This window comes from Eulemur rufifrons, chromosome 5 (genome assembly GCF_041146395.1).
Source record: "Eulemur rufifrons isolate Redbay chromosome 5, OSU_ERuf_1, whole genome shotgun sequence".
Taxonomy (NCBI): Eukaryota; Metazoa; Chordata; class Mammalia; order Primates; family Lemuridae; genus Eulemur; species Eulemur rufifrons.
In genome coordinates, this window is record NC_090987.1 from 53,439,264 (window position 1) to 53,464,845 (window position 25,582).

The window sequence follows — 25,582 nt, forward strand, 5'->3', positions numbered from 1 at the left end:
AAGAAATCATAGCAACAACAAAAATAAATAAATGGGACCTGATCAAATTTAAAAAACTTCTGCACAGCCAAGGAAACTATCACTAGAGCAAACAGACAACCTACAGAATGGGAGAAAATATTCGCATGTTACCCATCTGATAAAGGGCTGATAACTAGAATCTGTATAGAACTCAGGAAAATCAGCAAGAAAAAATCAAACAACCCTACCAAAAAGTGGGCAAAAGACATGAACAGAAACTTTTCAAAAGAAGATAGACTAATGGCCAACAAAAATATGAAAAAAATGCTCAACACCTCTAATCATCAGGGAGATGCAAATCAAAACCACAATGAGATATCACTTATTCCCAGTGCGAATGGCCTTTATCAAAAAGTCCCAAAACAATAAATATTGGCATGGATGCAGAGAGATGGGAACACTCATACACTGCTGGTGGGACTGCAAACTAGTACAACCTCTGTGGAAAGCAATATGGAGCTACCTCAAAGAGCTAAAAGTAGAACTACCGTTTGATTTAGCAATCCCATTACTGGGCATCTACTCAAGGGTAAAAAAGACATTCCATAAAAAGGACATCTGCACTTGAATGTTTATAGCAGCACAATTCACAATTGCAAAGATGTGGAAACAACCCAAGTGCCCATCAATACACGAGTGGATTAATAAAATGTGGTATATGTATACCATGGAGTACTAATCAGCCACAAAAAACAATGGCGATCTAATACCTCTTATATAATCCTGGATGGAACTGGAACCCATTCTACTAAGTGAAGTGTCGCAAGAATGGAAAAACAAGCACCACATGTACTCACCATCAAATCGGAACTAATCGAACAACACTTATGTGCACATATGGAAATAAAACTCATTGGAAATCAAGTAGGTGGGAAGGTGAGGAGGGGATGGGTAAATTCACACCTAACGGGTACAACACACACTATCTGGGGGATGGGCACACTTATAATTTATGTAACCAAAACATTTATATCCCTGTAATACTCTGAAATGAAATAAAAAGCAGGTGGGAATGAGGATAGTCTGGGTACGGCAGGCTGACAGGAAAAATGAGAAGCCAGCTGCACACAATGCCACCCTGACGGCGGGTGTGCGGGGCTCCAAAATGCTAAGCGTTGGCCTGCTGGCTCCCGGAGCAGCCGCCGACGCTCAGAAGAGCTTTCTCTTCTGCACTGCAGGCCCTTGGTGCTCTGGAACTGTCCACACCACACCGGAGTCTGTTCTGAAACTGATGTTCTCCTCCAAGCAGCCTCTCTGGCCATTCCCCAAGGGCTGCAGAGGGAAGTACTGGCAACCGTGGCTCTGGTACTCTGGGAAGACCCTCAGATGGACGTGTGGCCTTCACTCTGGGGCGGTGCGTAGCCCACCACATGCCCGACATGCGCACCCTGGAGCGACATGCGGGACAGAGTCACGGGTGCTCCCCTTGTGACATTCACCCTGGGGGTCACACTTCAGTTGAAATGACAGCCTGGTGACACAGTACTCCAGTGCCTAAAAAGCGTCACCTGTGCAGGCATGACTGCATTCTCAAGGTGACCCTCACCTATGAAAAGGCTATGCTTACCATGGTACTCAGAATTGCTTTACACACTTTAAATATCAATGGAGCATTAGAGAAAAAACAAAGGCTGGCACTGGGTGCGAGGAACCCCACAGCCCGGCTCTGCTCTCACTTCTCACTGCCACCTGTGGTCTGGCAGTGCTGGCGTGGCCTGTGGGAACTGTGAGCAGTGGGCCGCCCCGCCCCAGGGAATGGGAACCTGCAGGGCTCTTGGCACGCTCAAGTCAGAGAACCGCCCTCTGTGGACTTGGCCTCTCATTCCGTGCCCCAGGCCCTCAGCCACCTGTGCATGGCCCTGGACAGGAGCCTGCAGGTCCACCACCTCCCCAGCCATCAGAGAGCACCTGTGGTTGTGTCCCCGTCTCCTCCCTGTCACCTCCCCAGCTTTGTAGCTCCATTCCCGTCACCTCCTTCCACAGCTCCTGTGGGCTCCCCAAGCCTCCTGCTTTCTGTAACCACAAGGTTTGCTCTCACGTGCGCCCAAAGGTGGCTCTCGGATCGCACCTGTCACGTGCCACTCGCTACACCTCGGGCTCTGCCGCTGCCGGTCAGCACAGGCTTCACGGAGCAACTCTGCCTGCCTCTCCGGGGATCTCCTTGAAGGGTCCTTCTTAAACGCAACCCAACATTTTTAACATAACAAACACACAGTTTTTAAACAAGTACACCCTCCAAGAGCCTCTCATAAATATAAAACCTTATTTCAGAAATATCAAGATCTGATCTTTTTACTGACACTATAAACCGACCATAGGTTTGTTTATGTACTCCTGCCTTAAAAACGCTGCTTTTGAAAAGGCAAAAGCCCACAGAAGAGGACGGGCCAAGCCCCCGGTGGAGGTGCTCCCTGCTTCCGCTTACCTGTGCACAAAGTTGCAGGTGCCGTCGATGGGGTCGATGATCCAGGTCGGGCTGTGGGTGAGCACACACTTGGCCCCAGAGGCTGCGGCCTCTTCTGCAATGAACCTGCAGCGGAGGAGCTCAGGCTGAGAAAACGCACCGAGAACGCAGAACAATTCACCTCAAAGTGCCTCCAGTCCCGCTACAGGGAAAGTAGGCACAGGGAACAGATTTCACTGTGGTCTCTCCAGGTCCAACAGAGGCAGCGTCGTTGAAAGACCACCCGCTTTGCCATGTCTGCCAGTCTGCCCCCTCAGCGGGGCTTGGAAACCAGAGCAAGTCCTCAGCGTCGGGGGCTTTGGAAGAGCTCGGGGAATCCGAGCAGGGCAGGCAGAGAAGAGTGACGAACACGGGGAAACAGCGACGGAGCAAAGCCAGACTCTCCTTTAACTTCGGTCTGGAGAGAGGCCGATGGGAGACGCAGAGCGCAGTGTGCAGGACGCGGGCTTGCGGGCGGGCCCGGGACTCCGGCTTCAGCCCTCCTCCCGGCAGTGCTGGGACCTAGGCACCGAGGGGTTAAATGTCACCTGCAACTGACACTGCCCAGGTGTGTTCCCAGCTTGGCATCCCCTGAACTGCAGACACAGGTGACAGCAGCAGCCCCCGCCATCTTGTTTCCAAAGACGCCTCCTACCCTGGCCTCTGGCTTCCTTTGGGAGCAGGCCGGGGCAGGCTGCGGGGGAAGGACGCTCCCTCCTCCTCCAGGAACACTCCCTGTGGCCTCTCTGTAGTGGGCCTTGTGCGAACCCCTCCTTTGTAAGGCGCCCTCTGCAAACATGTCCCCAACCTATCCTCATCTGACTGTGCCACCTGTCCCATGAGGAACTGACCAAGACAACCGCCATCTCAAGATTAACCTCCGCAGAAGGGAACTCCTGGTCTCCTCCACTTGTCCCTGCCTCAGCAAATCGCGTCACCAGGCACCCACTGCTCAGGCCGGACCCTGGGCGAGTCGCCCTCATCCTGCCCTTTGCGCCCCTCCCCGCTGCACGCTGCCACACCCCAGGGAGGGCACCTCCTGCCCCTGCCGGCCGGTCCCTGCGGAGCTGGCTGCCGCTTACCCTCCCAGAGAGTCCTGGGGTTGAAGAAAACACCCACAGCATATAGGACGGCGCCTGGCACAGAGCGCGCCTGGTGCGTGTCCAGAACCGTGCCAGGTTTGCGAGGGCGGGGCCCTGGCAGGCACTGGGCAAAGGTGTGCTTTGTGCAGGACACGCGGCCTTGCTGAGAGGTGTCCTATCAGGTTCTCGTGCCATGTTCATGTGTGCTCTAGAGGAAAAGGAGGCCTGCGGAGAATACATCTTACTAAGCAGGAAACGTGAGTGAAAACACAAGAAATGCCTCGTGTCCTATTGCCAATGTCTGGTGTGTTACCCATCATGGTCAGGGGCTGCCTGGCCCTCGCCTCGAAGCGCTTCTGGAAGCCACTTCCCTATAGGAACCTAAGACCTGGCATCAATGCACTTGCAGATGAGGTTGACAAGATGTCATCGTGAATGGAGAGACTCCAGTGGAGACCTCTGTAACTGCCCTGCCCATTACAGCAGCCACTGGCGACGTGTGGCGGTTTACATTGAAGTTAAGTAACATTATGACCGCAGCTCCTGCGTCTCACGGGCCACCTTCAAGTGCTCTGCAGTCCATGGGGCGAGCGGCTGCCACGCTGGCGTGTAGACGCAGCTCTGCAGAGCAGTGCTGTCCTCAGCCGTGGCGCTCAGAGACAGCAGCATGTGTTCCATGTCCCTTCACCATGCTCACGGAGCTGCCACATGTGCCATAAGCATCCTGGTCCCCCAACCACACTGGGACCATCCTCACGGGTCATGAAGTTTGCACACTGCATGCACACAGCCCCTCATTTTATAGGTAAATGATCTGGAAATACACGCCTTGATGTCGTCTTCTGTAGCTGCGTGATTTTCCTCCCCTGAGATGGCTTGCAATTATGTTTTTAAAGACAAAGGTCCACATCCTAAAAGCACACATATACAAGGAGCAAGTGCCAAAGCTTGAGGTGGGCACAAGGTTGACAAAGCAGTGAAAAGACATGATTCAAGTCCAGAAGGGCCTAGAAATGACTCACATGCAAAGATAAGTTCCCAGGAAGCTGAGGAGGAAATGCACAATTCTTCTCCTTTTTAAATCTGATTTCAAGTAGGAAATTGGAGAGTTTGAGAGGTAGCTGCTGGGTGCCATGGAAGAGGAGGGGGCGCGTGTCTGCAGGCATTAGCACCCAGGTCTGCCAGAACGCACAGCCTGCAGCACTCAGGCCACCCACCCAGCATATGGAGGGGCTTCTGGGACACTCAGGGCTGTGAGCTCTGTCTGTTCATGTGCCAAATGTGCAGGTGGAGGTCACCAAGCAACTTGTTTTCATAGCAGTATCCATAATGCTCCTGTTAACAAAGCTTCTGCTCTGCGTATTTTTTTTTTTTTTTTTTTTGATATAGAGTCTTGCCCTGTCTCCCAGGTTGGAGTGCAGTGGCATCATCATAGCTCGCTACAACCTCCAACTCCGGGGCTCAAGTGATCCTCCCGCCTCAGCCTCCTGAGTAGCTGGGACTACAGGCATGCGCCAGCACGCCCAGATAGTATTTTCTATTTGCAGTAGAGATGGAGCTCTCTCTTGCTCAGGCTGGTCTCGAACTCCTGACCTCGAGCGATCTTCCCGTCTCAGCCTCCCAGAGTGCTAGGATTACAGGCGTGAGCCATCCCACCTGGCTTGCATAATATTTTTGATGGGAATAATCAAAGTGCCCACACTGAGTGCTGGACTTTTCAGCAGTTGATAATTCATGCCCTGGAGTTCTCCTCCTCTCTGCCCACCTCTGTACCTTCTGCTCATGAGCCCACCTGCTCATCAGAAAGATGGAATGAACATCCCTCGGGCCCTCCTGGCCTCATACCTGTGGGCAGCATTGTGGGCAGGGCCCCTGAAGGCAGCAGAGGCGTGGACCACGTCCAGTCTTTGGAGGCACCAAAAATATGTCCCTCGTATGTGGGGAGGGATGTGCAATTTTTATTTACTTAAACCTGATTTCTCTCACGTAGGAAGCTGATACCTACAGAACAGGAAAGAACATCCTACAGCTCTGAGCAGGAGGAGTGGAGACAGTCCGCCTCGCACACAGGTAAGCATGAGATAACAGAGGCCTTCCTACAAGTCACTGGAACATCTACATAAATCCATAACATAAACAGAGAAAAACAATGCATGTGACTAACTTCAGGGAGCAAAAAGAACCTTTCCTAAGTCTATCCGATAGACAAGAGGAAACAGCAACTAGACTAAGGTTAAAAGTTTGGTAAGAAGTCAGAATGCATTCTACTGCATTAATTTAACCCATTTCCTTTCTTTAAAAAAAAATTAGTTGTAATAAACCCCCCTTGTAATTTTTTGTTCATTTTTTGTTTTTTCTGGAGATATGGTTTCACTATGTTGCCCAGGCTGGTCTCAAACTCCTGGGCTCAAGCAATCCTCCTGCCTCAGCCTCCCAAGTTGCTGGGAGTGCAGGCACGAGCCACCACACCTGGCCCTCCTTGTAATTTTGACAGCCAAGTGCCTCTAAGACTTTTCTTCTGGCCACTTAGTCTGTTTACTCTGTGACAAGGTCAGGATCAGTCCATGAAGTGGTTGACGAACATTGCTCTGCCCCATCCTCACAAGCCATTGCCCTGTCCCTGCCAGCTGTTCTACAGGCTCCTGCCTGAAGGTGACACAAGAGCCCAGTGCAGAACGACTGGAAGCAAATGTCTAGCTGGTGGTGGCCAGGAATGTGTTTCCATGTCCAGGACTCTGGTGTTTTGCTTGACCGGTGCATCAGCAGGCACCGCACTGCGCCAGGCACACCGCTGGGCACCAGCTCACAAAGGGCCCTGGCCCCGGGCGGAGGAGGCGGGGGGCTACACTAGGGCTGCCATGCTTGTCCTTTGCCTGAGCCAACCCAGACGATCTCCGACAAGGCTGCTCGGCAGAGGGGGACAAGCACAGGGTTTATATCAATACTAGTTCAGCAATGCTACAGAATATTTTCAGAGCAGCTACATTTGTATCTAACTCAGAATCACAACTGAAAACAGGTTTAGGCATCCAACAAACCTCAAAGACCCAACCTGTAAAAACCTGGCCTTACTTTGCTGGTTTGCTTTCTGTCGTTACCACAGCACGTTTAGAGCCAGATGCTGGGGCCTTAGGGAGGACCTTGGTCGGGTCCTTCTGTCATAGGAGAGGAGTTTGAGGCCCTGGGAAGTGCAGTGATCGGCCAGAGCTGCTAGGGCCACAGCCAGAGGCAAGTGTGAACCGGACTGTTCTCAGATTCGGTCTATGCCGGTCTTCCAGGTCAGGGACTCAAGACTTTGGATTTCACAGATGCATAACATGAAATAATAAAACCAGGGAACCTGCATCAGGTTGTTTTTTATTGTATTAAAAACAAAACAGGCCGGGCAGGGTGGCTCACACCTGTAATCCTAGCACTCTGAGAGGCCAAGGCAGGAGGATCGCTTGAAGCCAGGAGTTTGAGACCAGCCTGAGCAGGAGCAAGACCATGTCTCTACCAAAAATAGAAAACTTAGCTAGGTGCCGTGGCAAATACCTGTAGTCCCAGCTACTTGGGAGGCTGGGGCAGAACAGGTGAAGCCTAGGAGTCTGAGGTTACAGTGAGCTATGATGATGCCACTGCACTCCAGCCCAGGTGACAGAGACTCTGCCTCAAAACAAAAACAAACAAAAAAACCAAAACAGCTATACTTTATCTTTAACAGTATCACAAAAGACTGAAAATAAGGAAAGATCAAAGCTCAGAATAAAAGTCTTTCCAAAAAAAGGATGACAGGCAACTGTGTATTAAACATATTGTTTGGAGTTGTATTTAAATACTCAGAAAGCAGAAACATTACAATATACTGTTTTGTAATATGTATGCAATTTTTTCTCATTGCAAATCTATCAATATGTCTGTGAGCTAAAACAACTAAATGTCCAAGATTCTAGTACTTTCTTTGTAATCTTAGTCACTGGCAAAAAACGCACTTCACATAGATATGTTGAAAAACAACATATCTGAATTTTTTAATCTGAATTTTCGAGGCGAGCTCGGCAGAGAACAGGAAGACAGCCTGCCTTCCCTGCAGCCCAGCGTTCACCCTCAGAGCCAGGGATGAGGGGTGACACGGAGCCTGGGGCTAACCCTGGGGCAGCCAAAGTCCCTGGCCCTGACTGTCCCGCCCACACGAGCTCATGGAATGGTGTGTAGGAACCAGGGCTCTCGATTATTGGTTCTCGAACAGATGTCTGGGGTCATTTTCAGAGATGGAGGCCTGGTGCCAGCCCACAGGGGGTGCTCCCCAGGCGAGCCTGATACATGCCCCACCTAAGAGCCACTGCTCTGGGCCATGGTTTCCTCAAGAGGCTCTGAAGCCCAGCGGGCCCTGGCGACCCTAAGGCTGCAGGTGGAGGTGCGGACACCTGGGCTTACCCCATGATATATTAACTTTTACCCTGTGTATACAGCCATGAGCATCTACGTTTGCCTTTCACAAACGGAATCGAGTCCACATATTTAAGCAATATTGGATCCAAACCGCCGGCAACCACTACCAACACACACAGCAGGGCGTGCAGTCTGAGTGCAGTTTCCGGGTAATCCGGTTAAAGCGCGCCAGAGCCCCGACGGCTTCGTTGCACCTGCTCTTGCCTTCATCAGACCCGTGCAAATGAGCCAGCCCTCCTCTGTCACGGCCATGTGGTCATGGCCACAGAAGCCTCCAGACCAAAACAGGCAAGGAAGTACCTAAACTAGGTGGCTGGTTACTGTAGCGTGTTTCCTCTCAAAGAATAAGAGCCACCTATAGGATAACCTCTTCTGACACTGCCATGTGAGTAAAATTGGGTTTTAAAAAGTTTTTAAAAGTCACAAATATTTTAGAGCTTATAAATCTTATACCAGATGCCAGAAATAGTGACTTCAAGCCTAATAAGGAAATAGGAAATTAAGAGCTTGAACACAAAGGTTGTCAACAGAACAAACACAGCCCCCTGGCAGAGAGAATTTCAAAGGGAGAGCAGGTGATCCTGAGATAACCTAACTAGGTAGAAGGAAACAACGAGAAAAAGGAGGCTCAGTGTTTTAGCACAGGCTTGTTCTTTCATTTATATAATCAACCACAGGAAAAGACTGCACTGGGCTTGCCGTGCTGAGCAGATGCTGAGGGCGACAGCCTTCTGCCTCCGGGGCCTGCGTCCCCTTCTGCCTCCGGGGCCTGCGTCCCCTTCTGCCTCCGCGGCCTGCGTCCCCTTCTGCCTCCGGGGCCTGCGTCCCCTTCTGCCTCTGTGGCCTGCGTCCCCTTCTGCCTCTGCTGCTTGCGTCCGCGTGAGCCTGAACTGACAGCTACAACAGCGGATGCCCAGAAATCCAATAACTGCTATTCCGGTTTTAGGAATCCAACAATTTTAAGAGAGTCTACGTGAGGAAGGAAAGAGACCTGTTGCATCCAAGGTATTGTTCTTCAAAATCTGTCCTTTAGAACTCTGGGAGGGAGGGAGGGGTCTCAGAGCCCCCAGAGCTAAAGAAGAGGTCTCAGTCTGCAGTCTCTGGCTCTCTTGAACTGTATGCAAAACGCTATGTAAATATTTTAATTTTTCAGGGGAAAAGATCGACTTCTCCACAGGGTGATCCCACAAAGGTTAAAACCATCTGCTCTGAAGAGGACGATACTTGGGAGGCTGAGATGGGAAGATCACCTGCGCTCAGGAGTTCCAGGCCAGCCCAGGCAACGTGGTGAGACCCAGTCTCAAACGAAAAAGTGGAAGAGGAGAGTGGCGTCCTCGAAAAGCCCTCCTGTGGGGAGAGGCCTGGTGTGGCCTTGGCAAGGAGCCCCACACGGCTGGTGTCCGCACTGCGCCCCACCCTCCTGGGAACACTGGCACGGCAGCCGCGCAGGCGAGGGCGGCCAGGGAACATCACCGCTCTGGGCTTCTGGAGGGTGGGGCATGCGTCTACTGAACCCCTCCAGAAATACCAAACAGCTCAGCACAGGGAGGCAGGAGCCTGCCCAGAGTGCTGTACAAAGTAGAGCCTTTTCAGTAGTTGTAGGGTGATACGTTGACATGACGCCAGCTGTCAAGACAATAGTAACAAGAATGAAAACAGGGCCAGGTGTGGTGGCTCACACCTAGAATCCCAGCATTTTGGGAGGCCAAGGCCGGAGGATCACTGGAGAGTAGGAGTTCAAGACCAGCCTGGGCAACACAGTGAGACCCCATCGCTACAAAAAATTTAAAAATTAGCCAGGCGTGGTAGCATAGTCCTGGCTACTCAGGAGGCTGAGGTGGGAGGATTGCTTGAGCCCAGAAGTTCGAGGCTGCACTGCACTTCAGCCTGGGAGACAGCGTGAGACAAAACAGGGTCAGCTTGTTTACTATGCCACTGAGGGATCTGGGGTCAGGCCGTGGAGCTTAAGGTTTCGAGTCTGACCCATCAACAAATGGCAACCCCCAGCGCCAGACCCTGCCTTCTCTACGAGGACGGCGAGTGTCACCTGAGTGTTTTCTAAGAGGAATACACCTACCTGTGTGAAGGAAACCTTTTTCTCAGCTCGGAAATAATTAAATTTTCCACGAGGTGATCCGTTTCTGTTACAAGATCTGCAGCTGAAGTTTTTGTTGAGACACGTTTTTCCTCAGTGAGGGCTTTTCTGATGATCTGAAATAAAAGCACAGGAGCCAGGTTAAACCTGCAAGCATCACCCTCCCAGGCACACGACGACGAGCGCTCCGCCCTGGAGGCTGGCTCTGAGGTCGGCCTGCAGTGGGGACGGGGTGGGGACGGGGCAGAGGGTGCGGGTCTCTGGGCCACTTACTTTTCCCACCATTGACAGACCTCAGGGCTTAATGTCACACCCAAGGCTCTCTGGGTTTCCACCAAAGCATTATTCTTTTTACAAGACAGACTCACTGTTTGAAGTTATTTTGTCCTATGGGTGAAACAATTTTTCTTTGGAGGAAAAGAAAAACACGGTGGTTTTGAAAAGAGCAAGAAACTTCATCTGTAGAAACTTCCCCCCAAAAGATGATGTAACACAACTTTGCCCCATATAATCTCATAAATTTGAATTCAGGAGATTTCAGTGTAAAGTAAAAACTTCTTTTCCCTAATTCACTTTATGTATCAAATGAAATGGGACGTGCCCTCGCAACCAAAGTGCCATGTTCGCGCTGAGCAAGCCCGTCAGGGCCCAGGGCCGGCCTGGAGGAGCTGCTGGGGGCAGAGGGGCAGCGGCCAACACACCACACACCACACACCGGTCTAACCCATAAAGACGAGGACTGGGACAGCCCCAGGGCACCAGGGCCTCTGCCCAGACAGAGGCAGCTCCAGGAACACCCTGGAGACCCAAACAGGAAGGGATGGAGGGTGGTTAATCAGTCACTTCAGGAAGGACCAGTTCAGTTTGCAGAATAAAAAGCCACCTTCACTTCCACCCAGCCTTTCTTCTCCATTTCTGTCTGTTGTAACAACTTGACGTCTCCCTTATCGTGATGACACAGGCCCCTAAAAACCACTTCAGATCTTTCCTCCAAAACTGTCTACCACCCAAAAATCCTACATTTCTTTCAAGAGTATCTTCTCAATTGTCCAGCCACCCAGACTTTTTTTTTTTTTTTTTTTTTTTTTTTTTTTTTAAGAGACAGGGTCTCCCTCTGTCATCCAGGCTGGAGTAAAGTGACATGATCATAGCTCACAGCAACCTCAAACTCCAGAGCTCAAGAGATCTCACCTCAGCCTCCAGAGTAGCTGGGACTATAGACCTGCACCACCACACCTGGCAAATTTTAAAACTTTTTATAGAGATGGAGTCTTGCTATGTTGCCCAGGCTGGTCTCAAAATCCTGGACTCAAGCAATCCTCCCCCATTGGCCTTGCAAACTGCTGAGATTATAGGCATGAGCCCCTTCACCTGGCCTTTGTGAGCTTTTGACAAACTTCCACAGCAGGCCCTGTGCTGTCCCGATGACGATGAGAGGGGAGCTCAGACACAGTTCCAGAGAAAAGAGGAGCCAGATGCCAGCATCCCACCCGCGATGCCCCTCACCTGCTGTTTCCCACTGCCCCGTCCCAGTGCCTGCCCCCACCACCGCCAGAGCCCAGGCAGGTTTTAAAAAATCCTCGTTGCAGGCCAGGCGCGGTGGCTCACGCCTGTAATCCTAGCACTCTGGGAGGCCGAGGCGGGTGGATCGCTCGAGGTCAGGAGTTCGAGACCAGCCTGAGCAAGAGCGAGACCCCGTCTCTACTAAAAATAGAAAGAAATGATCTGGCCAACTAAAAATATATATAGAAAAAAATTAGCCGGGCATGGTGGCACATGCCTGTAGTCCCAGCTACTGGGGAGGCTGAGACAGGAGGATCCCTTGAGCCCAGGAGTTTGAGGTTGCTGTGAGCTAGGCTGATGCCACGGCACTCACTCTAGCCCGGGCAACAGAGCAAGACTCTGTCTCAAAAAAAAAAAAAAAAAAAAAATCCTCGTTGCAAAAATATCAGCTGCACATCACAGACAATTTGGAGTGAGACAGATCATACAAAAAGCAAAGCCTAAAGTGGTCACACATGGTCCCTCAGCCACATGGCCCCATTACACTCCTATGCCTGCCTCCAGCCCCTGCCACACGGGGCCTTCCTCTGTCCTGTGTTTGTGATATCCTGCTCCTGACGGTCAGGTTAATTTTCTTAAAACATCAATTTGCACACGGTAATCTCTCACCAAACGCATCTCCACAGGCCCCTCGTCTGTGACCTGCACATTCCTCTACGTGTCACTCACAGAGCGCCTGCCCGTCTCCAGGAACCCCGAACCGTGAGCTGGTCCGGACAGGCCACAGGGCGTGTACCCTATGTGGCGATGGTGGCTCGGCGTGTCTGTGCGCGTGTCAGCAGAGTAGGAGGGGGTGTGGGGAGAGAGGGGTGAGAGGGACACCCTAACCAGAGCACAGAGCACAGAGGGGACGTGGGGTCTTGCGGAAGTGAAGGTGGTGGCTGCACAGGTCTGAGCTGGGATCCGAGTCTGCGTTTCTGATGGCTCTGCGGTGGCCTTGACGCGGGGGCACCCTTGAGCAGTGAGGGGCTGGAACAGGTCCTCAAGCGCCGGAGTGAGGAGGGACACCAGGGGCCGGGACGTCTGACTCGGCAGGAGAGGGTTTGGAGCTCTGAGTTTTGACCCAAGACCCTGCCAAGAGGACGGTTACTTCACACCTGTGGCCCCACACAGGAAGCACCATAAAACCGCAGCCCCGCAGCCTCTCTGCAGAAGCCGGGCTGAGGACGCTCAGATGTCGATCCCAGCAGATCCCCTTACTGCCGAGAAACATCCAACGCTGCTGTCGGAACCAAGCCGGACCCCGCACGGACGCCCCTGCCCGCCCCTCCGGTCTCTGCTCCCACCGGCCAGCCCAGGGGCTCTGCCTCAGCCCGCTCACGTTTTCTCGCAGGCCCTGACCAAACGTGTTTCTGCCCAGGGACTTCCTGTCCTCTGAGCCTTCTGTCTGCAACTCGTCCCCACCTTCAATCATCCTGTTTTGTTGCCGTCTATACATCTCTCCTTGCTGGGCCACGAGCCCCTTGAGGACAGAGCTTTCTCTTGGTGCCCTGCTGCACTCTGGCACCCAGAACCGGCCCTGGCACACGGCAGGTGCACAGGGTTCCGAGTGAGTGAATAAAACACACATCAGACTGCTTGGACAGATCTGCACCATGCAGTGTCGGTGTGAATGCAGACCACCGGGCCCTTCATTCTGTCTGCCTGTTTTTATGGCTCTCAGTTAAAAAGCTCCAAGTCCACCACCCTGTGCTGCAGCCTCTGTCCACAAGTCCCCTGCCTGGAGCCAGGCCCACCCTCCCCGCCAGAGCCAGAGCCAGAGCCAGACTCGCTTTTTAAACACTGACCACGACACTGCGTCTCCCCAGCACTTAGCACTCGATGTCGCCTGTTACTATGAGGACAAAGTCAGAGCCCCAGGGGGGATATACAATGGCCTGCGGAGTTGTCCTGTAGCAGACACCATCTGACCCCAAATACCCAGTCTCCCCTCCGTCCTTGTAGCAAGCACAGAGCCTCCTCGGAAGCCGGCACTGCCTGCCCCTCACGCAGGGAGGCGTGGCGCTGGCACCAAGTTCCACCTGAGAGGACAGGCCTGGAGTGAGACCTGCAACTTCTGAGTCACATCCTCAGAAGGACACTGCCTTCCATGTCCTTTCCCGGCCGGGCGCTGTAATGTGGGTGTGGTGCTGACGGGCCAGCTCTGACCCCAACCAGCAATGCTGGCCCACGTGTCCTCGCTGCTGACTCCCAGTTAAGGAGCCCTGTCCCTCTGTGCCCACCTCCCGCAGATGCACCAGGCAGCCACGAACACCCGCTGAGGGCATCGATGAGGACTTCCTGGCTGGTGCTCGCTGAGTTTGCAGTTAAACGAAGTCTAGAAGACTCTTCATTTTCAGTAAGTGCTCCGGCAAAGCCACACCCACCCTCCCCAGCATTGTGCGCGAGGTTTTCCGGATCCAAAACATACGCAGTTCTGCGGGCCGAGCAGCTGGGCGCCGAGGGCTGTGTGGGCAGTTTCTGGAGTGTCTGCTGCAGTCTGGGCGCCCGCCGGGGGACACGGCCCTGGCCACGCACTACATGAGGGAGGGAAGGTGTGTGGATTCGGAGGCAGGATGTTGTGTGTTGTGTGATGTTCTTTTCTAAAATTATTTTTTTCCCTGTTTTTGTCAATATTTATTATTGTGGTTGCTCTGATGGTTTTCTTTAAGGGCGTACATCACAAGGAAGGCCACGGGGCTCGAACGTGCCTGTGTCCTCTAGCAGCAGGGCAGGCATTCCCCCGACCAGCCTGTCCCACCCCGCTACCGCTCCGCCAGGCCTGGCCTCGCCATCACCTGCTGTCTTAGGTCTGGCAGGTGAGGCCCTTCACACCCAGCCTGGGCAGCCACCCCGGACACTTCCCATGCAAGGCTCAATCCCCCCAGCTGTCCCCCCTGCTGCACCGCTGTGTCTTAGCACACGATGTCCCTTGTGCTGACAATGACATCCCTCTTATCCCTCCTGCCCTGTGCTCTTGGCCTCTGCCCACCCTGCCACATGTCCTCCGGGAAGCCGTCCTATGTGGCCATCCACTCACCAGCCCGGCCCCTTCTCCTGGGTCGGCTACCGCACAGCCCGCGGTATTCGATCATTGCCAGGCCACTGTCCTGACCCCACTGGAGGGCACACTTCTCCCAGCAAGGCTGCGGACACAGCAGCATGCACCCACAGGCGCTGTCAGCTAATCTGAAAACACTCGGAAACCCTGGACCGTAGTTCTTCATGAAGAAAGTGAAGAAAAATTCCCATCTAGAATGCAATTCTTGTTTTCACCAATTTCATAACATTAATGGGAACAGAGAGGAGAAACCACACTTTAGAATCAGACACATATCAGCTCAAACTCCAGTTGGCTCGTGGAGCCTTCGTTTCTGCCTCTGTAGTAACATTAATACCTAAGACACTGGGCTGTCTGAAGGACTAAATGAAGAACTGTATGTAAAGGTCTTGGACACAAACTGATTGATACATACACACAAGCCTTCCCCGCTCTACACAAGAACCTACCATACACACCATGTGCAAGTCTCAAACGGGCTGCTAAAATACCAGCTTAAGAAGAGTCTAATTTCGTAACTTTCCCTGCACTGAGAGGACAGGTGATGGTAGGGTGTTTCCAGCCAAGTGCTGTATTTCTAACACAAACATGCCCTGGACTCCAACGGCCCGGCCCTCCAGCCACAGTCCACCCTCGGGGGACGACCCGCGGGCTGCCGTACCTGCCGGTGCCCTTTGCCCCGGCTACTCCCCTCAGTCTCAGAGATTTCGAACATTCTCATTCTACTGGCAAGAAGTCAGTGTATGCTGTTTTTAATTAATGTTTTCCATCTACTCACTAACTAAGCCTGCACTTCGCAGACCTCAAGGGCTGGGTCTCGCTCTGCAAATAACATTCTGTTAATGTTTAATATAGAAAATTTGGGCCTAAAGTCACTGAAGCCTGAATTCCAAATCTAGAAGAAAGGGACACCATCAGCTCCAGCATCAGAGACACCGAGGCCGACACTCACAGACACGTCCAAATGCCCTTTTCTTGTGTCACCACCTCGGTTTTGCATTGCTGTCCTCATACAATCGTCACAGCCACCCCTGAAGGTGGGTGAGTACTTGCGTGTGCTCCTGAACCTGACTCCGCGCGATCCCCACGGGGCAGCATGCCCAGGAACTCTGCCAGAGCAGAACCGTGGGCAGCCTGTCTTTCCTCCAGAAAACGTGGCTTCTGGAGGTGTGGGCCTGACAGTGCGCCCTGTGTTCCAGGTTCTAGACTTATTTGAATGCAAGTGAACGGGTGTGATGGTTAATTTTGCATGTCAACTTGACTGGGCAATGGGGTGCCCAGATATTTGGTCAACCACTATTCTGGGCATTTCTGTGAGAGTGTGTTGGGGTGAGATTAGCATTTTAGTAGGCAGAGTAAAGCAGACTGCCCTTCGTCATGTGGGTGGGCCTCATCCAATCAGTTGAAGGCCCGAAGAGCTAAACACTGGCCTCCATGAGTAAGAGGGGAGAATCCTGCCGACGGGCCTGGGGCTCCCTCCCCATCGGCCGCTCTTCCTGCCTCCTGTCCTTCACACTGGAACATCGGCCCGCTCTGCAGACCGGACTGGCCAGCCTCCTGCGGGTCCTGTTTCTCTGGAGAACCCTAATACATGTGCCAGTTGATAATACCTAAAAGTTCATTAGATACCCGGGTAATAACATAGCAATCGCATAGTGTCATGTTCACGCATCACAACCACGCCCACCTCCGTCGTGGGGAGAGAGAGGAGCAGCCTGTCTCGGCAGAGGCGGTCCAGGGGCCCTGGATCCTTCGGGCTCCCAGGCCAGTGCGTCTCAGGCTCTCCGCGCTCCATCCTCCCAGCTGACCTTCTTCCCACGTGCGGGCTCTGGTCTCCCTCAGCCCTGCAGGGAACACGGCCTCCGATGGCCAGCCAGCGGCCACCCTTACCCATGCCCAGCAGCACTCTCTGTGTGGCAGTGCCATCCTCTGGGGCCACCACCACGTCCTGCGTCTTCCCTCCTGTCTCCCCACCACTCTACGGGCTCGTTGCCCTCAGACCACAACCTGAAGTGCCCTCGCCTGTGCCTGCCAGTCCGTGGCGGAGCTCCCTGGAGATGGTGTGGGCTTCATCGCCACACGGTGCTGAGCTCACACTTCCTGAGAGCCCCCTCTGCCCTGGCACCGATCTGAGCGCTTCACACGCACCACGTTACTTAATCCTCACCCTAACTCTGAGGATAATAATATTTATTCTTCTCATGTTAAAAATGAGGAAACCGAGGCACAAGGAAATTAAGAAAGTTGCCCAAGGTCGCACAGCTGTAAAGTTCAGGAAAAGGGAGCCCAGCGGAGGCGCTCCGGGGCCAGAGTGCAAATCCTCAGCCACTCGCCCAGCCGATCCCCACGCAGCCGCCACCAGCGGTTTCCCTCTCCTGTTCGGATTTCTCTCTCAGCAACGAAAGCCATCCAGTCGCCCCAGCCGGAGACACAGACAAGCCATCCAGTCGCCCCAGCCGGAGACACAGACGTTCTCTATCCTAGGTCTCCCCTGACTTGCAATTCATCACCGGGTCCGCCCCAACTCAGTTAGTCGACCACCAAGAGCCACGCTCGGTCAGTCCTGAGCAGCACGCCCACCCGCAGCTCTGCTCTCCACGCCACCTGGTGTCCCCCAGACTTCTCCTCTCCTCCACCTCGAGTGTCAGCCAAGGTGCCTTTCTCACAGGGCCTTGGAGCTGCGTCCTACTTCACCCTGCCCGTCACATTCTCACTCGACCTTGACCCCTTCTCTCCCCCCACCCACTCTCCCCAAGCCCAGCACTTAACTTTCTAGCTGACTCCTGCTTATCACTTTAAAGATACAACTCAGCTGTGACTTCCTGCAGGAAGCTGTCTCCATACCCCAGGCCTGGGGACGACCTCCCTCAGTCCTCCTGCACACTGTCTGGTGCCAGCAATGGGCCACGCTGCCATCTCCTACACTAGAGGTGAGCCCCCGCGGTGCCAGTCTGCCTGCAGGGCAGGAGTTGGGACAGCAGCACAGGATCCCGAGACTGGCTCAGCCTCATCTCTCACAGAGAGACAGAGACAGAGACAGAGACAGAGAGAGGCTGCAAACCAGGCCAGCCTCAGGCGCAGGCCTTGCAGGAGGCCGGAAGAGAGGGAGGGGCCTGGACTCCCCTGTCCTTCCCCAGGCCAGTCTGATGCCTTGAGCTTCCCTCCCTGCAGACCCCGACTCCAGGGCTGCGGGGGCGCCTGGACCTCACCAGCAGCTTATCCACACCCGGGCTAAGTGATTTCCGCCTCCCCCCTCTCCCCAGCCCCAAAGACAGCAATCTCCACTAGTCAGCACTTCATGCTGGGGAGCCAGTATCTCGGGGCCTCCGGGGCCAGGGCTCACTCTCTGGTGGCGGAGGTGCAGGGGACTTCACTGCCACCCCAGTTCCACGGCTGGGATTAGGGGCCAACAACCAGCTGCAGGTGCAAATGCCTCTGGGAAAAAGATACGTTTCCCCATTTTTCTTGAACAGCTTGTTTGCAAAATGGGTATAAGACAGACATTGCTTTTCTCACGATGTTATGTAAGGAGATTGACGGTAGCCTCTCAGGCAGGGTCAGGTCGAGTGGGCCCTGACACTTGGAGACCACGTGCCCTCCCCGCCAGGGGCCACTGCGACTCTGCACTCGCCAGCTGCTGTCTCACAGGAATTCTGTCTTCACTGATATTTTAAATGTTGGTGACAATTTTGCAGTTTTCATGCAGGCTGACCCCACCCTCTGGAGCTACGCGGACACTGGTGGCCGTGGCAGGGGCCAGGTGAGGCAGGGCTGAAGGCGGGACGGGGTGTCTGGGGCAGTGGCGTGATCACACCGCCTCCCGCCCTCCCCCAGCAGCAGGTGCGCTCAGCCCCTGCAGCAGAGGGGGAGACTTTTCCGGAGAAATGAACTACCCAAGAAAAAACCTGCTCAAACTGGTATTTGGGCGTCTCCCAAAGAGGACAGTAGGAGCTTACTTGGGCTCATCCTCTGGCAAGGCCCGTCTGTGAACAAGCCTGCTCTCTTCCCGCCAGACTGCGGCCCCGAATCCCATCTCCATGCCAGTGACTTCCACATCCGCATCTCCATCAGAAACCTGCTGGCAATTCAAGTTTAACATGCCCAGGAGAGAACACTGGCCTTCCACCTCCAAACCTGTTCCTCCTGCAGTTTCGCCACCGCAGGAAGTGGCAAAGACATGCAACCAGTTTTTCAGGCCCAGACCCCTGAAGTCATCCTCAGCACCTCTCTTCTCCCACACCCTACACCCAACCCAGCACACACCTGCCCCCTCGGCCTTGGGGATGAGTCTTCCTCCCCGCCTGCTACTGCATCCCAGTCCGACCCACCCTCCCTTCTCATCTGGCCTCCCGTCCCGTCTCCAGCTCTGCTCCCTGCCCCAAGCCTCTCGTCACACTCAGACTAAAGGCTAAAGTCCTTTCTAGACTTGTTCAAAGAGTATCTGTTGGATGAATGGATAAATTTCTCATCAGTGTTTTAGTGCCACCACTTTAAAATCAAACAAAGAATATCAAAGATGCCAGTAAATGTGTGTAAAGGCATTTAAGTTCATTAGTGGTCTGGGAAATGCAAACTAAAATGACAATAAAATACCACCTCCAGCCCATCAGAATGGCTAAAATGTAAAAGACCATACCAAGTATTGTGGAAAATGTGATGTTGAGTGACAGGGACTCTTACACACTGCTGGGCAGAATATAAATTGGTACATCCTTTTTTTTTTTAGAGGTGGGGTCTTACTCTGTTGCCCAGGCTGGAGTGCAATGGCACAATCATAGCTCACTGCAGCCTCCTGGGCTCAAGCAAGCCTATTGTCTCAGCTTCCCCAGTAGCTGGGTCTACAGGTGCACGTGTCTGGCTAATTTTTAAATTTTTTATAAAGATGGGGTCTTGCTATGTTGTCTAGGCTGGTCTCAAACTCCTGGCATGAAGCGATCCTCCCTCCTTGGCCTCCCACAGTGCTGGGATCATAACTGTGAGCCACCGTGCCTGGCCTGGCACGTCCCCTTTAGAGAACTACTTGGCAGAATTTACATTCTCAATGACACAGCAATTCCCCTCCTACTATTAATATATCCCCAACAGAAGCGCACACACACATAACCAAACACACACGCAGGGATGGCACAGCAACATGGTGCATATTAACTCCACACTGGACATCACCCAAAGCTTCTCAAGAGCTGAAGGCACAGACAGTGAGGTACTCACATAACAAAATACTACATGGCAGTAGTTCTCAACGTGTGCCTTCAGACTGGCAGCATCAGTATCAGCCGGAACGTCAGAGATGCCAGCTCTCGCCCCCACTGCAGACCTGGGGAGTCAGAAACCCGGGGTGGCCCCAGCTTGCTGCAACAAGCCCTCCTGGCTCCGAGGCCAGCCAGGGCTTCAGAGCCACTGCCCTGCAGCAGTATCTGAGGAGCCTGACCCCACTGAGGAGATCATCAAAAACTCCCTTAGGAAGATGGATGGTTGACAACAGGGAGGTAGAAAACGAAGCAAATGAAGAAAACTTTAACTTGTTTTAACTTTAAGGAAAATCTAAATTGCATAAGAAAGAAAAGAATATACTGCCCAGCTCAAGTGTGAATGACTTTCGTGTGGCCGTCCTAATGTGGACATGGACCCACATAGGCAAAGCAGCTACACGCGTAACACAGAACGTCTAAAACGGGGCACTCGGGAAAGAGTGGCAGAAGTACATTAACTTAGAAAATGGCTGTAACTCTCAGAAAACTGCAAACAATTTTCAATTTGTCCTAGGGCCAGGACAGGACGCTGCTGTTCTTCAGGTCGGTCCTTTTAGTGTTACTTTGCTTATTACATTCCCTGCGTGAATAACTGGTAAAAAGGAAAATCACAATGAAAAACAACACTGTGTTGGCAAAGCCAGACAGCCGAGTGGGTGACATGGGGTCAGAGCCCACCAATGTGTGCTTCCTGCTCTAGGGGGCCAGAGGTGGGCACGCAGTGGCCACAGTCAAAGGACCCACTGTGGGGAGAGAGACCACCTAGGCCAGGGACGAACACAGCTGTGACGACTGCCAGGTCGGGGACGAGGGAGGCGCAGGGGAGATGGGGAAGGCCACTGGGAAGGGGTTCAGGAGTCGGGCTCTGGCGGGAGGGTACAGTTCTCAGCCAGAGGCCAGGAGAAAGGCAGGAAAATGCAACGTGTGTTTTGAAAACACCAAGCAGGTTGCTGGATGGGGCTGGACAACAGGTCCCTTCTCGAGGCCAGGCCCCAGAAAACAGTCTTCAGGGTGTGCAGGGCCAACCAGAGGACGGAGCAGTCCACGGTGCTGAGGGTGGGTTTGTGTTTTTGGGCTTTGTCCTAAGATTTTGTCAGGAGTGAACAGAGATGAATTAACTGCGGGGCTAATGAAGCTTAGGCATCAAGGCCGCCCCCCTTGCCTGTAAGGGGCCCCAACAAAGTGATCACAAGGTCATACCCAAATGCCTTTTATAAATGTGCAGAAGTCAGTATTTTGGGCCGGGCGCGGTGGCTCACGCCTGTAATCCTAGCACTCTGGGAGGCCGAGGCGGGCGGATCGTTTGAGCTCAGGAGTTCGAGACCAGCCTGAGCAAGAGCGAGACCCCATCTCTACTAAAAATAGAAAGAAATTATATGGACAGCTAAAAAAATATATATATAGAAAAATTAGCCGGGCATGGTGGTGCATGCCTGTAGTCCCAGCTACTCGGGAGGCTGAGGCAGGAGGATCGCTTGAGCCCAGGAGTTTGAGGTTGCTGTGAGCTAGGCTGACGCCACGGCACTCACTCTAGCCTGGGCAACAGAGTGAGACTCTGTCTCAAAAAAAAAAAAAAAAAGAAGTCAGTATTTTGACTGTGGGCCTAACCTCGTCTTTCCCCACTAGGACCTCTCTCCGTCAGACTGCGTTAGGAGGCACGGGAGTGGGCACCAGCAGTTTGCCTACAGGGAAGCTGAGCAGAGACGCGCTTTCTTTGGCTGTGATGGGACATCCGTGGAGTTTACCCTCACACTGGTCTGCAGGTTACCCTTAGCCATCCAGTGTAGGAACAGCCTCCAGAAATGCCACTCCTGCCCGCCACGCCAACTGACCTGGCATGGGGATGCAGGACCAGAGGGGGAGCAGGTGAGTGTGCGCATAGCAGCGGCCACTGAAACCATGTGAATCACGGAAAGAAACGAGGTTTCAACGGAATGGAGTTTCTGGAAAACCTTCCATGTCTTACAACTAATATATAAAAGAAAATTGATAGAAGCCACTCAATTTGACCACAATCTCAAAAATTTATAAGGCCAATTGCTCTCGGTAACAAATATGAAGCCTAAATAAACTTTTCTAAATTATCAGTAATACATTTCAACCAGCCATGCTACAGGAAAGGCAGAATTTATCTTTCTATTCTCTTGATAGAAAATAATACAAAATCATTGTTATTCAAAGATGCAGAGTATGAGGCCAAAAAAAGGTGAAAAGCATATTACAGAAGATTGACAAGCAGTAAAAGAAATGTTTTTTTTTTTTTTGTATTTTGTGATATTGGCAGTATTTCTTAACATCTTAAAATTTATTACAGTTGAGATTGTTCTTATTCTAAATAAATAACTTTTTGCATCTAAATTTAAATTTGTAATTGTTGTTCTCTTAAAGAGGACCCCTAAACTGTCTAAGCTTCAGGTCCAACAAAGCCTGGATCCACCCCTGCAGGGTGTTAAAAAAGCAGAGTTGCCTGACGCACTCTTGCTCACACATGACAAGCACCAATGCCAATGAAGATGGTTATTTGCACTTGTGAGGGTGGCTGGGCAGGGCTGTGGTCACCCCTCCCCAAAGCCCAGCAGCCAGGGAGGAGGCTCCTCAGTGGTGGGTTGGCTGGGCCCCCAGGCAGGGATGACTCCAGGGAGTGCTGAAGGAATGGGTGTCCGGAGGGACAGTCCCTTGGGGCAGAGAGGCCTCCCAGGAGGGGGCGGAGGGGAGGTGGCGGCAGACTGTCCAGGGCCGCCTTGGCTAGAACCAGTGTCTGCGAGATGAGTCGCAGTGCACACTCATAAGACGTTCATCTCTCGGGAGGTTCCTCCCTCAGCCCCACCTCTCAGCATCCAGAACCCAGACTCCCATCTCGGGAGCAGTGAACAATAAAAGAGCAGAATGCTGGGCCCTGGTCAGAGGGTGGGCATTTGAGGCCATGGTGACTGTGCCAAACACGCCCTTAGCCAAGGAGGTCCCCACAAAGGGTCACCACATACCCTTTGTCAGCCCTCACTGGGCTGTTTTCTCCAGTGAGTACAGGGCCTGCTGTAAGGACGTGAGGAAGACAATCTGTCCCTCTGTACACAGGTTCCTATGACCTTGTGTGGCTTCTGTTTGTCCCAGCCACAGACCATTCCACTGTTCCCTCACCCAGTGCAGGGGAGGCAGGAAGCATCAGCATAATGCCCAAGAGGGAGCCCCAGCCTGGGCTTCCTGACCAGACTCCTAATGGCAGAATCTTTATTTCAACCCTCCCCCTCTTTTAAAAAAAGCTTTTTGTTGTTGTTGGCAAGTTGCAAAAATAAAAAAAAACCATAAAATATCTCTTAAATAAGTTAAAATTCATAGGGGCCTTAGAACTGTGCCTGCTATATTGCAAGTTCCACGAGCATTTGTTAAATAACTTAAAAAACATTTTTTTAAACCTTGTTTCTTCAAGGATCTAAATTTGAAAGCCACAGTAACCCATAACTTAACTCATAACCTAACCCACCAGGGTTTACACTGTAGCGTGTAAATCCTAAACTGGCTTCTCAGTATCTAAGGCAGAAAAGTTTGATGGTGGAACCTAACACCCAGAGGGGGCGTGCTCTGGAAGGGAAGAACGCCTGCCGGCGCACGCTCCATCGGACTTGCAGGAAGGCTGGGGTCCTCCTTTCCTATAGGAGGGCAAGGTGATGGAGCCCGGGGGTAAAGTTTCACAGCACTCTTCATTCATCCATTCTTTACAGGCTGAGTCTTTGGTCCTTAAAATCACAGAGGGATATCTGTCCAAGCAGTGTTGCAGATTAATTTTTAAAGAGGCCTGGAAGACTTGCACTAAGGTAAAGCACTAGCCACTTTGCATGTAACAAATTTAAGATTGGTAACTTCAAATTTAAGATTGGTTAACAGTCCGGTTTCAACACCCAGGGAAACTAGGTACATTTCCGACTGTTAGATCTGAGGAAAAAATGCTGTTAGTATACAAAAGGCCAATCTGCTCACACCACTCCTGTCCCCCAAATCACCAGAACACATTCGCGTAGCTGAACCGGCGAAACAGAGCAAGCGGTCGTCCTACACCACCCCGCCAGCCAGGGAGAGCCAACACCCGCGCGGGGCCGAGGAGCGCGCAGGGAACACGCCCAAGCGAATGCGAACAGAGGAGCTGCGCTCCATTTAAAACCCCCTCGCCAGTTTTCTTCAGCTCTGCCGCTCGGTTTTCATCCTTTCAGGCCGTGCACCAAGTTCCTCCTGAACACTGAGTCTGCGCCAAGCACCGAGAGGAACGAACCCCTGTCGGGCTGTGGGTCTGGCAAGTACGGGTTCAGGATGCCTAAGGCAGGGCCATCAAACCGCCACGCTGCCAGATGCCCACGCGGACTGGCCGCTGGGTCAGTTCAAAGTCCTTAAAAACAAACAGTTGGGAACAGTAGTGCTCTAGCCTTGGAGGGACCTTTACATTCCAGCCCACTCTCAGACGCGAAGGTTAAGAAACCCACGGCTAGCCACGCCATTGCCAAAGGAGAGGGGCGGCCGGCGCCGGGACGAACGCGGCGTCCCCCTCCCCAGGGCGAAGGGAACAAAGGTGTGTCCAGGAAGCAAACGCGAACACTTCACCGCATCCCGCGCCGGCACCCGGGTCCGCGAACACCAGGCGCCCGCCTGCTCCGCACCGAGAACCCCCGGGCGCACGCCCGCGGCCCCGGGGACAGGCTCCGCGCGGCCGCCTGGACGTCTGCGGGACCTGCAGAAGTTCCGAGAGGGCGCGACGCGGCCAGAGCGCCAGCCCAGCCCGCCCCGCGGGGCTGCCCTCCCGGGCCCTCCGAGCCGGCCCAGCCTAAGACCGCGCGCTCACCTGTCCCGCGCGCAGCGCCAGCTGCACGGCCGCCTCGAAGCACTCCTCCCAGGGGCCCGCGCCGGGCGCCGCCTCCTCCTCGCCGCTCGGCTTCATCGCCGCCTCGCCGGGCCCCGCCACCTCCAGCCCTCCTTCGCGGACCCAGAGACTAGACCCCAGCACCCACCGGCTCCCGCCGCCCTGACACCAGGCCCCGCTCGCCCTCCACCTGCTCCCGCCACTCCGCGCCTCGCCGCAGCCAGCCCCACAGCTGCGCGGGCGGGAAGGGCAGCGAACCCGCGGTGCCCGGGAGCCGCGCTGAGCGACCCCACCCCCGACCCGCCCCCGAGCCCGCCCTCGGACCCGCCCGCTCCGCGCCCAGGCCCGCCAGACGTGTCCTGAGCGCAATCAGCGCCGAGCCTCGCCCCTCCGCTCCCCGCCGCGAGCCCCGCCCCCCAGAGCGTGTCCCGACCGCTGCGGGCGCCGAGCCTCGTCCCGCCTCCCTCCGCGCGTCACCCGAGCCCCGCCCCGCTCCGCCGCGCGCCGCGCCCGGCCCCGCCCCGCCCCGACCTAGAAGGGAGGGGTGGGGACGGCGATGCGGGGTCCCGGGGCGCTGTTGCCCGGGTGGGCTTGAGCGGCGGAGGAGGCGACTCTAGGCCAGCAGCGGATGTGCAGGAGCGTCCCCACCCGCTGGTCCCGCCCGGCGGCCGGCGCGCACGTGGCGCGAGGCGTCCCCTGGGCTGTGGCGGGCGCTCCGGGCCAGGGCGCGGGGGGCGGCCCGGTCCACACGTTCCGACCGGTGGCTCTCGGCTAGCGGAAGGCCCCGGGGCGCCGCGCGTTGTCCTCAG

General features: G+C 53.8%; 1 protein-coding gene across 2 annotated transcripts in view; it reads right to left on the minus strand.

The window, feature by feature from the left end:
• The window catches only part of IMPA2 (inositol monophosphatase 2), a 54,523-nt gene extending 29,468 nt beyond the window's left edge, over window positions 1–25,055 (minus strand). For both annotated transcript variants that reach the window (XR_011233595.1, XM_069468572.1), the window contains exons 1-3: window positions 24,756–25,055; window positions 10,055–10,188; window positions 2,447–2,551 (exon numbers count right to left, since the gene is read on the minus strand). Coding sequence is in view for 1 of the 2 variants with exons in the window: in XM_069468572.1 (XP_069324673.1) it covers window positions 2,447–2,551; window positions 10,055–10,188; window positions 24,756–24,851 (335 nt within the window). In the remaining variant the exon portion in view is untranslated. The remainder of the gene's footprint in view (window positions 1–2,446; window positions 2,552–10,054; window positions 10,189–24,755) is intronic.
• Between the last annotated feature and the right edge of the window lie 527 nt (window positions 25,056–25,582).